Here is a 13,597-nt window from a genome sequence, read left to right as displayed (position 1 = left end):
TATAACAATTCATTAAGCTGCAATACATTTGTCATATGGAGTGGAGATATGTTTAACAATACTAAAGTAAAACTTTTATGTGAGTTTGAGAAATTTAAAAAAATTTATCTTAATTTTTGAAGTTACTTGTTAGGCTTTAATAGAAACTGGGGGGCTTGGGGGCAAGAAGTGTTAAAAACTTCAGTTGAGAATCTAAGTAACAGCATTGCAAACAGTAACTGAGACCACACGCCAAAGAATCAGGTGCGTCCCACATGAGAAGACTGCTCAGCATTATCAGTCACTGCAGCTGCTGGCAACACACACTCATCTCCACGTGATGACTGTTTAATGAATGGGTTAGACACTGAGAAGCGCTTGTTTGCATGTGCTTTGTGTTGTTCTTCAGAGGGCTTTTATACATGTTGTTTAATGAAAGATTGTAGATGAATCTATAAGTGGGATTAATAATGCTATTTAAATTCTCTGTATATAAAATAATAAATGTTTCTTTACTTAAAAATACTTAAGAATGTGTAATGCCAGAATGAATGTACTTATTGTAGATGTCACTATATTGTTTAAAGTAATTTCTTCCTTATTTATAAGATTTCTGTCCCTTACTTGCCTAAGGGAATTATTTTCACTAGTTTGATAAAAATGGAGATACATCAAACTAATTTGAAAGTTTTTTTGAATGTTCATGATAGTTTGACAAATCTGAAGTAAATTAAAACTACCTTTTTTTTCTGTCAGAGGTCTTTTTATTAGTATCCATGATAGAGGGCATATTGCTTCAATTCTTAATGTGTGGCCAGAAGATGTCGTCAAGGTAAGTTATCAAATTTTTCTACTGTGGCACATTTGTTATTTTTCCTTCCTGGTAATATATTGCCAATTATTATGAATGTAATTAAATAGTGTTCACTAGCTTTTCTAGTGAATTTCACCTAATTTATATTCCTTTGATTTTTACATAGTGGATTAATTTTATTTTGATACCATTTAGATACCGTTTCCTCATTTTTTCGATCTTCCAGTAATTTCTTAGTATTTATTTTATTCATTGTAAGTGATGATAAATGTTGAATAAATGCTGCAATGGTGAATGAATTTCTTTAAGCGTACCTCCATTTTCATATTAATCATTTAATAAGAGGAATCAAAAACTCTGTTAATTTCCTTTATCATTGTGACCTGAGGTAGCTCTTCTGACTCCCCTCTGTGAGTGAACTAATGAAAATAAAGTAATGACATAACATGACTTTTTGTAGCTTTCTTTCTGAGACACGGTACTTGGATTAGCTCTTGTAATTATCATGATATTCAGTGAGGAAGGAAGGTGCATCCTGACAGTGGGCTATGGCAGTGTGAGGCGGTGGTGGGCGGTGAATGCAGGCCTCAGGGCCGGTGGTACACTACCTGCCTTGTCTGAAGAAAGTGAGATGTACTTGTCCCCTCCTTCGCCCCTTTCCTCTTTCTGTTAGGTGCTTAGCAACTTTGTGGTATCTTTTAGGATTGAGATTGAATGAATTGATGCCTTTTAGTGGTACAAAGGTACTGTAGCTGTGACTTCTGAAGTGTCACTCCATTAATGACCTTTCTCCTTTGAGCAGCTGGGACTAGAATCGGCTCACTCTGTTGTTGAAGGCTCATGCCAGGCAAACTTGTAAAACAAAATGTTTTGTACTCTTTTCAGTCTTCCCAGGTTTTTCTCTTTTTTCTCCCACCTAAGTTGCTTACTAAATTTTTCTTCCACTCTATAGTCTGCACTGTCCACAGGTCCAGTTCTTAGGAACAACCCCCAAAAATGTGTTAATTCTATAAAGTATAAATGTCTGATCCCCTAAGGACAGTTAACATTTAATCAGTACTCTAGAGAGGACATTAAGAATTGAGTAATATGGGAAATAGTTCTGGAGTAGAGAGTTCTAATTAATATTCCTCTAATCCTAATGGCTAGGCAGTAATCTGTGCCTTGCTTTATGTTCTTCCTACTAGCTGATTAACTTTATTAATAGCCTGCTTTTATCCTCTCATCTCTTAATATTAGGCCCTCACTGATATTCTTGATCCTAATTATACGTACTATAATTTAGAAGCCTAGCATAGTGGCTAGCACATAGCAAGAACTTAATAAATGGCAGCTGCTTATTGTAATACAGTAGTGAAAAATAAGACACAGTCTCGACTGTGTAGTTGAAAACACATGTGAGACAATGACAGTCAGTTATTAGACAATATATAATTAAACTATCTGGTATAAATTTTATCACTATGTTCATTTACTCAGAGGATACTATCATTCAGAGAGGCTATAACAGTAAATTTAAGAAATAGTCATATACACAATTTATCTATAGTAACAGTAATATAAAAAATAGTCATATACGCAATTTATCACTAAATTAACATTACCTTCTTTTTGTTTTTAACTACTTTCTGTCACACTTAAGGAAAATAAAGCAATTTCACTTATATGTAGAATCTAAAAAATGAAACAAATAAGGCTACTAGGCTATAACAGTAAAGAAATTTTTCTAGCCAAGTTGTAACTTAAATCTAGCCTTTGATAATTAGAAAGAGAATAATATACTCCCCTAAGAAGGGCACATATGAAAGTCGGTATCAAGCTCAGGAAGAGAATTATATGGTCTTGTGCAATAAGTAAATTGGCTGACCCAACTAAAGATAATTATTAATATTGAAATGGAGTGTAATTAAGATTGCTTAAGAGGTGATAAAATTATTATAAAAGGTCTTGAAATTCATAAAGAGGGATTTAGACTTGAAAAAATAGACTGTTATATTTGAGTAAGGCTCATCAGAAAGAGAGGAGAAGTAGGCAAGAATTCTGCACATAGGTGGCTACAACAGAAGCGTAGGCCCTGGGAAAAGAAAGGAACAAATGAAGACAGGTCAGAGAGTGGGGCATGTGTGTGTGTGTGTGTGTGTGTGTGTGTCCAGGAGAACTCCTGCATGTGTTATACAGAAGGTTTTATCAGGTAGTGTCCACGTAATAATTGGTACAGCAGGATGAAGATTTAATTTTTAAGAACAGACATCACTGATGGAATTGTGGTTGTCTGACTGAGGTAATCCTGATGTTGTGACTTAATTATTATACAGAAAACATACAATTGCTTTATTTAATCTTTTTTTAAATTTACAGTTGACATGCAAAATTATATTAGTTTGAGTTCTGCAATGTAGTAGACTATGTAACTTATGAAATGATCACCCTGATAAGTCCAGTACTATATTCCCTGTGCTGTATCCTACATCCCTGTGACCGTGTTTATAACTGGCAATTTTTACATCCTAATCTTCTCCCCTTTATAACCCAGCTTCCTGGCCCCTCTTTCAGCTGACAACCATGAAAATGTTCTATGTATCTATGAATTTGTTTTTGTTTTGTTTATTTGTTTCATTTTTTAGATTCTACATATAAGTGAAATTGCTTTATTTTCCTTAAGTGTGACAGAAAGTAGTTAAAAACAAAAAGAAGGTAATGTTAATTTAGTGATAAATTGCGTATATGACTATTTTTTAAATTACTTTATTGTTGTTCAATTATGGTTGTCTGCATTTTCTCCCTACTCCTCCCCCTCCCCCCAGGCAAACCCACCTTCTTCCCTTGCTTCCACCCTCCCCCTTAGTTCTTTTGTCCATGTGTCCTTTATAGTAGTTCCTGAAAACCCTTCTCTCTACTGTCCCCTTCCTCCTCCCCTCTGGCTATTGTTAGATTGTTCTTAATTTCAATGTCTCTGGTTATATTTTGTTTGCTTTTTTCTTTTGATTATGTTCCAGTTAAAGGTGAGATCATATGATATTTGTCCCTCACCGCCTGGCTTATTTCACTTAGCATAATGCTCTCCAGTTCCATCCATGCTGTGGCAAAGGGTATAAGCTCCTTCTTTCTCTCTGCTGCATAGAATTCCATTGTGTAAATGTACCACAGTTTTTTGATCCACTCATTTGCTGATGGGCACTTAGGTTGTTTTCAGCACTTGGCTATTGTAAATTGTGCTGTTATGAACATTGGGGTGCGTAGATTCTTTTGGATTGGTGTTTCAAGGACTCTTAGGGTATAATCCCAGCAGTAGAATTTCTGGGTCAAAAGGCAGTTCCATTTTTAGTTTTCTGAGGAAATTCCATTTTGTTTTCCACAGTGGCTATATCAGTCTGCAATCCCACCAGCAGTGCACTAGGATTCTCTTTTCTGTACAACTTCTCCAGCACTTGCTGTTTGTTGATTTGTTCATGATGGCCATTTTGACTGGTGTGAGGTGGTATCTCATTGTGGTTTTAATTTGCATTTCTGTGATGGCTAGTGATGCTGAGCATCTTTTCATATGCCTCTGGACCCTCTGTATGTCCTCCTTGGAGAAGTGTCTATTCAAGTCTTTTGCCCATTTTTTTAAAAAGTATTTTATTGTTGTTCAGTTACAGTTGTCTGCATTTACCCTTCTCCACTCCCCCTTTTTAATTGGATTGTTTGTCTTCCTGGTTTTGAGTTGTATAAGTTCATTATATATTATGGTATTTAAACCATTATCAGATTATCATTGGCAACTATGTTCTCTCAGACAATGAAATTCCTTTAAATTTTGATGATGGGTTCTTCAGCTGTGCAGAAGCTTTTTAATTCAATATAGTCCCATTTGTTTATTTTTTTGTTTTCCTTGCCCTAGGGGATGTATTGGCAAAAATATTGCTATGTGGGATAATCTGAAATTTTATCGCCTATGTTTTCTTCCAGGATTTTTGTGGTTTTGCAATTTACATTTAAGTCTTTTTTTTTTATCCCTTTTGGGTTTATCTTTGTGTGTGGTTTAAGTTGGTGGTCTAGTTTCATTTTTTTGCATGTATCAATCCAGTTCTCCCAACACTATTTATTGAAGAGACTTTCTTTACTACATTGTGTACTCATGCCTCCTTTGTCCAGAAATGTTCAACATCACTAATCATCTGAGAGGTGCAAATTAAAACCGCAATGAGATATCACCTTTACTTGCCAGAATGGCTACCATCAATACATCAACAAACAACAAGTGCTGGAGACAATGTGGAGAAAAGGGAACCCTTGTGCACTGTTGGTGGGAATGCAGACTGGTGCAGCCATTGTAGAAAACAGTATGGGGTTTCCTCAGAAAATTAAAAATGGAACTTCTTTTTGATCCAATGATTTCACTTATGGAAATATATCTTAAGAATCCCAAAATACAAGTTCAAAAGAATGTATGCACCCCAATGTTCATAGCAGCACTATTTATAATAGCCCAGATCTGGAAACACCATAAGTACCCATCAGTTGATGAGTGGATAAAAAAGCTGTATTGCATTTATGTAATAGAATACTATGTGGCAGTAAAAAAGAGGGACCGCTTATCTTTTGTGACAGCCTGGATGCACCTGGAGACTATTATGCTGAATGAAGTGAGTCAGTCAGTGAAAGACAAATACCATATGATTTCACTTATATGCAGAATCAAATGAACAAAATAAACTAATGAGCAAAATAGGGCCATAGATATGTGGAACACACTGACAGCTGTAAGAGGGGAGAGGGGAACTGTATGAAAGAAGGTGGAGGGATTAGCCAAAGAACATATATGCATAAGCCATGGACACAGAGAGCGATATAGGGATGGCCTGAGGGAGTGAGTGGGACTAGGTTCAGGTGGGCAAAGGGGGAAAAAGTGAGGACAGCTGTAACAGCATAAACAATAAAATATAATTTAAAACTAAGTGGTTGTAAATGGAGAAAAAATCTTTATGTGCATACCCTCTCTTCTTTTTTGTCAACCAAATTAATCATACATTTATTTTAAAAAAATATAAATTGTATATATCAAATTTATTTATTCTCCCCACTCTCCCACATACACAATCACATAAAATGTTTTCTGTATATATTCAATTTCTTTGAAGGTTAGTATTAGTGTTTTGAGGGTTAGTATTTCATTAAGAAAGTATTAACTTTAGAAATAGAGACAAGGAACTGTGCCCAGGATTTGCAAACATCTATTAATAGATGTTTTTTCTTTTTCTTCTAGGCTATTGTGGTGACTGATGGAGAACGTATTCTTGGCTTGGGAGACCTTGGCTGTAATGGAATGGGAATCCCCGTGGGCAAATTGGCTCTGTATACAGCGTGTGGAGGGATGAATCCTCAAGAATGTCTGCCTGTCACTCTGGACGTGGGAACAGAAAATGAGGTAACAAATTAAGTATCCAAGAAAGTTATTCACCTTTTATAAAAAGTAGGATTCTTTTATTTTGAGCTTATTCCAGGAACCTCATAAAAGACATTATTTTTTGGGTGGTTCTCCCTCTTCCCCAACTCTTATAAGGAAATTATTTTCTGTTTTCATTTTTCTTCTTTATAATGTCATAATCTTCTACCAGCTTATTTATTGTTTATTATTCTTTGGTGAGTATCTATACCATTATTCTATAGAGTGTATATTTTAGATATAATTTTATTTTATTTATTGATTTGAGGGATAGAGAGATAGAAACATCGATTTCTGCTTATTTATGCATTCGTTGATTACTTCTTGTATGTGCTCTGACCAGAGATTGAACCCACAACCCTAGTGTCCTGGGATGATGCTCTAAACCAACTGAGCTACCTGGCCAGGGCCAAAATATAGTTTTTGCCCCTTTATATGTTATAATAGTAATTTGGAACAGTTTTTATGTTCTTTTTATGTTTAACTTTCTTTGTATACATGAATGCTTATTTAACCTTTATATAAAATTCATTTATAAAGGATTCATTCATTAATGTGGATATACAGAAAATTGTGCACTAATGACCCATAACACTGGACTGTTGGTTTGATAGGTTGTATTAATTATATGAAATATTTTATCTCCTGAAAAATGGGTCCTAAAATTGCCAAATTTTCAATTCTCTTACATTTTGTCACATTATGTCCATTGAGTATTCCTCCCTCTTTGGTGCTTACTGCTTTTATGTTATTCCACTCCATATCAGCCTGCCTCCACCTGCACACCCGTCTATCCACCATCGAATTTCTTCCTTTGCTTTTCTGTAAATCTAGCTTTTAAAATTCTTTTTCTATTAAACATGTCTGGCACATACTTATTTCCAAGTTTATGAGGTGCAAAATTAGAAAATATTATGATAATTTAAATGGATCTGTTGCTAAAGTGTTATGTGTTATTTCTAGATATATATATATTTTTTACTACCAGCGAGCAGACTGTTGAGATATTAGGGGGAAAAGTTGAGTGGTGGAATTTTAACTCTTTGACAGGTCACTGGAGAATATCTTTTTAGCCTGAGAGGCTTCCTGAAACTCTTCAAAGTGCTTTGTAGATTTTAATTGAATTAGATTATATAGATTTACTTGAGTTAGATAAATAATGAGCACCCACTATCTCTCAAGGCCTCAGTGAAGGCTGGATAATATCGGAGTAAACAAGATCTTGCCAGCAGGACACTCAGAACGTAGAAGAGGAGATACATGTATAACTAGTTTCAGCACTCATTAAATGCTTTGACAGGGATATTTGAGAAACCATTAAGGACAGTTAGCAAACCATTTCTCTGGCAGTTCCAATATGCTCTTAGTCTCTAATTATATTTCTGCTATCTACTTATAACTTACTTTATTCTAAAATCATTTTTAAGAAATGTAATGGTAAAAATGTATTATAAATGCTTAGCCAGAGTTTTCATTCTGAAAAGAGAGTTATTTATTCCTTTAGATAGTTTAGCAATACCTGAAGTTAGCCAAACCACAAAGTTTGAGCACACAGTCCCGAGACTGCCCTCACTTCTGGCACCAATTGCAAGTTTGGGGTTTCCCCAAGTACTCTCCAGACTTTATAAGGCTGGAAGGACTCACAGGTCTCAGTGAAAGTTACTGTAATTACAGTTAAGTTGTATTATAAGGACAGGAGGCATATGAAAATCAGCCAAGGGAAGTGATGTATAGGGCAGAGTCTTGGAAGGCTCTAAATGGGAAGCTTCTATTTTCCTCTCTTTGTGAAGTCAAGACACATTATCTTCCAACGCTGAAGTGCGAGGCTGATATGTGCTCCAATGTTCTGAGTATGTATTGGGAATTCATTACCTAGGCATGATTGATTGATTGCCACATGAACTCAAGTCTCCAGTTTGACTGATACCACATGACCCAGGGTCTCTCATCCCAAAGCACATGGTTAATTTTTCTGGAATAGCCAGCCTCCACCCTGTGACTATTATTTGTGGCCCCTTGGCATCTAGGTAAATGGTTAGGCCCTATCCAAAATAGTTGAATGCATGTGAACTATGTTACCAGAGTCCATGCAAACAATAAACAAAAATATGAGACGAACACACAAGAAGAAAAATAGGTCTAAAATTTAACGTTAAGTAGAATTCAGTTCGAAACCCATAAGATTATGGGTTTGATTATTAAAAGTTTTAAAAAAATGTAGTTCCTGTGTTCTAGAAACTGTTTCCAGAACAACTATAAAGGACACATGGACAATAACAAGGGGGGTGGAAACAGGGGTGGGAGGTGGGGAAGGCTGGGGTAGTGGGGAGAGGTGGAAGTAAAAGACAGAACACTGTGCTTGAACAACAATAAGAATAAAAAAACTGATTGTGAGTATTGATTGTAAAGCCATTGAATTGTACACTTAAAATCATATATAGTATATAAATTATAGCTCAATAAACAAGAAAAAAATCGACAGCTTCACATTTCATTTTATGCAAAGAACATACACTTGCTGTCCAAACCCATAAAAAATAACATGTAAGAAGATACTGATTATTAGTCCTCTGTTTACATGTGTTCTCAGATTCATTACTTACTAACCGAGTAATCTTGGAAAAGCTACTTAACTCTTCTGTGCTTCATCTTCCTCATGTAAAATGAGTACTTGTGTTAGAGAGTTGTCATGGTTTAATACATTTAGACTGTTTAGAATTTTGACTGGCATTTTGTAAGCACTTAGTAAATCTTAGCTTACATTAATGTAGATGTAGAAACTAAAATCCTTCATAAAATATTGGCAAATTGAATATTGTAAAATATTTTTTAATGGCAAAAACTATATTCAAACCATTAATAACCATAGTTGTACTATGTTAGAGGTGTTCTTTTAAAGAGTTATCTGGACACCTGTTGTTGATACGATTCTCATTTTCATTCTTTTAAAAGTGCTAGCTTGAGCTATAAGACAAGGAAAACAAATGGAATATAACTGACAGACTGAAAAGAAAATACAAAATTATCATTATTTATAGGTAAAATAATGGTTCCTATAAGACAAGGAAAACAAATGGAATATAACTGACAGACTGAAAAAAAACCAAAATTATAATTATTTATAGGTAAAATGTTTATCCATTGTTAAAACCCAAGAAAATCAACTAGAAAATTAGAGTGTCCAGTAAAGTGGCTATTTATAAAATACATATTAAAAGCTAAACAGCTTTCCTATGTACTTGTAATATCCAGTTAATAAAAATTGTTTCATCTGTAATAGTAACAGGGGTTCATTCTGCCATGCTTTATGGTGTTCCACATTTCTAAGTAAAGAAATAATGACATTTATTTGGTTCATGAACAGAATTTCTTTAAAAATAAATATCTGCCTTCTCCTTTCCAAGATTAATAGAGGTATATTGTTTATTAAGCAAAATATATTTAAATTTCTGACTCAGTTGTCTGATAGTTTTATTGGTTTTTGGATCACACATATCAGCTGTATTCCATTAGCAATAAAGCATTTACATTTCAGAGTAAGAATAGAAACCATTTCAGATTTCTGTTGCTTAAAATAGATAGAAATGCACTAATACAAGACTTTTTCTCTTCGTTGTGAGTTCTTGGAGTTCAAAATATTTAATAATACTCTTTGTAAACAGTCTAACCTAAATTTTTATGTCCTTAACTCTTAATTAATACATTAATAGAAATATATAATATGTAAGCATAAAAATATATGGAGTTAAATAAGTTACCAACTCTTGATGTTCTCATTTTAATGTTCTGATATTTTATCCTTTTTATTTATTATTTTCTTCTTTTTTCTCTGTTTATTGAATTTATTGCAGTGACACTGGTTAACAAAATTATACAAGTTCCAGGTGCTGAGAAGACAAAAAAGAAAACCAAATTAACTAAAATATGACTGAGTCAATGGGTTTCTGTAAAGTGTAATGGAATTTTTATGTTGCCAGTCTTTCACCTATGGAAAACTGTTTTTAGTCACATATTCCTGTAGTAATAACTTTCAATGTCATCCATTTTGTGAACCTGTCCAGTTTTATACTTCATAATAGAAATATAAAAACTAATTGATAATATCACTTAGTTTCTAATCTAGAACAACCTAGCAAAGTTTATTTAAAATTAGATCCCCTTTTTATACAAATTACAAATGTTTCCTTTTTATCATAATTACCTACATGGAGTAGTAATGAAAATAGAAAAGGAATTAGCAGGTGATTGATAAGACAGTTCTCAGTTGCTGTAAAGTCAAACTTGCTTGACTTTCAGGAAAAGGAGGTTTAAGGAACGAGGACCCTGAAAGTGAGTCACAGAAATGTCAGGATGAAAAACACTGTTAGTCTTTGAGTCAATAAAGCAAAGTGTTAACTTTGGGAGGACATTTGTGTTTTCATCTTATCTTTCACCTATTATTCCACAGTCCACATTTTCTTCCATTTGTTTGTGAAGCAGTTGCTAAAAAATTTTATTTTCATTACCTGACGTTAATTTTGTTCATTTATTTTTGTTACCTGAAGTGAATTTTCTTCCATTGTCTGTTAAGACAATGTACCATGTTTGATTTCTTATTTTTTCTGTTTCTGAAAAGTCTTTTCATAGGAGTTATGCTTATAGTCTTATTTTTCTTATATAATGACCAATATCAAAGCTTACTATGCATTTAACTGTAAATGTTACGAGTAGATATTTTTGTGTGTTCTCTCCATGCTTGTGTAGGTGTCATTGGGTCCTAAAGACTGCTTGAAGTATTGTGTGGTATGTAGTTTGCTAGGGCTGATGTAACAACACCACAGTTAGGGGGGCTCAGCCCACAGAAATCTGTTTACTCACAGTGCACAGAGTTAGTTTCTTCTAAGGTCTGTCTTCCTGGCTTGTCTTCCTCCAGTGTCTTCCCTTGGTCTTTGCTCTGTGTACATCTGTGTCCTAATTTTTTTTTATCATGAACACCAGTTAAAATGACCTCATTTGACTTAATTACTTCTTTAAAGACCCTCTCTCCATATACAGTCATATTCTGAGGTGCTGAGAATTAAGACTTCAACCTATGGATTTGGGAGTGGGCACAGTTCAACCATGAAGCCATGCAGTCTTCAAGAGAGCATGGACGGTGCAAGTAGGGTGATATTGTCTTTGCATAGTTGTTCTTTGTTCATTAAACTGTTGCTCCAGGACTCAGCTTTTCTGATTGGATGTTATGTTTAGTCTGACCTTTAGTTCATGTGAATGGTGTATCTAGATCTAGAATCTTTACTGAATTTGAACTCACACAGTTGAAGCCTCTTCATCCTTGTGTTCTGGAAAGTGCTATTTATCTGTGGCATGAACCAACTGTTTTGGAGAGAAAGATGTGTGTTCCTGCCATGTATCTCTCAGCTCTTGTACAGGAGCTAGAATGGCACTAGCATGCGAACTTTACTAGTTTTCTGTTGCTACCATAACAAATTATTATACACTTAGTGGTTTAAAACAACACAAATACAGGGTCTGGCACAAATAATACCTCTTTTTTTATTAAAAGATCTTTTATTACAAAATCATAAGCATGTAATTCTGTAACATAACAATATCATACTCAAGCACACCATATGACATTTTAGGTGAAATATTCAAATTAAAACTATAAATTATTACACCCATATTATTACCCTACCAACCACACTCAAGCAGGCATTACTTCTGCCAGACCCTGTATATTACCTTAAATAGGTCACAAGTCTGACACAAGTCTTAAAAGGCTAAAATCATAAAAGGTGCCAGCAGGGCTGCGTTCCGTATCCTTGTCTTTTCCAGCTTCTACAGACTGCTTTCACTCCTCGTTTGTGGTCCCCCTTGTCATTTTCAAAGCCACCATTGTAGTATCTGTCTGACTCTCCTTCCACTGGCACATTTCTTTCTCAGACTACAACCAGTAAAGGTTTTTCACTTTTAAGGACTTACCTGTAATCATATCTGCAGCCTCTTCTGCCACATACGGTAACATATTTACAGGTTCTGAGAGGAGAGGGAGGTCATTCTATCTACCACATGGTCCCAGTTAGAAATCTCATCATTTCTCCCTCTAGATGCCTTAACTTCTAGCCTTTATCCTTTCATGTTATGGGGATTACTTGCCACTTCACACAAGTGACCCTGCATTGGAATGAGTACTAATCATTATAGCAAAGCCAGAGGAGAGAAGATAATCCCTCAGTCCCTGGCTTTCCATTTATACTGTCATGTGCTTACTTTTGGTGATCTTCTTTTACCTCATCTTCTCTAAATTAGGGGATTGATAATGGGCTGTGTAAAGAATTTCTTTATTGTCTGATACACGATGCCTTAGAAAAGAGAATGGAGACTTTCTTCAGTTTAATTGTATATGCATAAGTATAAGGGGCTTTTTGAAGTTTGTGATATAGTTTAGAAATGCCATTATATAAACCCAAATAGAAAACATATACATGAGGTGGAAACCTTTTGGAAGGTAGAATAATTTTACCTTAATAAGTTTGAAATGAATGGTTCTCAATATGTGTTTCAGGGACCAAGCACTTCAGAATTGCCCAGGGTGTGTGTTAAGAATGTCAAATCCTGGCCCTCACTCCAGACTTCCTGAATCACAGTCAAACTTAATCATTTTTATTTCCACCACTTTTAATATTTGTGCCTACTTATATGTATGCTGACTTTAAAAAAATAAATTTATTGGGGTAACAATGGTTAGTAGGATTACATAGGTTTCTTTTTCTTTTTTTTTAAGTATTCAGTTTGTTGAGTTTTAGCAATGTATACATCAATGAAACACCAGACAATTGATATATAGCATATTTTCATAAAATAATTTTTTCAGTATCTCATCTATTCAAAAACTATTTGATTTTTCCTTTTATTGACTTGTAGAGGTTCTTTATATATTCTGGCTATTAGTCTCTTGTTAGAAATATTTATTTTGAATATCTCCTCTAGTCTTTGGCTTATTTAAAAAAATTAATACTATCTTTGGAATAGAAATTTATAATTTTGTTGAGATCTTATTTATCACATTTTTTATTGTTGTTCAAGTGTAGTTTTCTTCCTTTCCCCCCTACCTTTCCCCACCACCCCAGCTCTCCCTGCCTCCCTCTCCTGTTCCCCCCTCCTTGTTATTGTCCTTGTGTCCTTTATAATTGGATCACATAGGTTTCAAGTTTACATTTCTATGATACAGAAGTGCTCACCACTCAAAGTCAAATCATCTTCTGTCACCATATATTTCCATTTTAACTACTGTTTTAGACTCTTGACTAAATGCTGGCAGTTTACATAATATTATTGATAATGTGAGCAAAACGTATTATTATTGCTTTATGGAATGTTGTTTTTTCCATTTGAAA

General features: G+C 34.5%; 1 protein-coding gene across 2 annotated transcripts in view; it reads left to right on the top strand.

Moving 5' to 3' along the window:
* Nucleotides 1-13,597, top strand: part of ME1 (malic enzyme 1) — a 170,534-nt gene that overhangs the window by 63,221 nt on the left and 93,716 nt on the right. For both annotated transcript variants that reach the window (XM_045843851.1, XM_045843852.1), the window contains 2 exons: nt 736-811; nt 6,039-6,200. In XM_045843851.1, coding sequence (XP_045699807.1) covers nt 736-811; nt 6,039-6,200 — 238 coding nt within the window. The remainder of the gene's footprint in view (nt 1-735; nt 812-6,038; nt 6,201-13,597) is intronic.

The sequence above is a fragment of the Phyllostomus hastatus genome, unplaced genomic scaffold (assembly GCF_019186645.2).
Source record: "Phyllostomus hastatus isolate PE091 unplaced genomic scaffold, TTU_PhHast_1.1 phas_contig_40, whole genome shotgun sequence".
NCBI classification, from domain to species: domain Eukaryota; kingdom Metazoa; phylum Chordata; class Mammalia; order Chiroptera; family Phyllostomidae; genus Phyllostomus; species Phyllostomus hastatus.
Note: the sequence above shows the minus strand (reverse complement) of the source record. Positions and strands in the feature narration are given on the sequence as shown.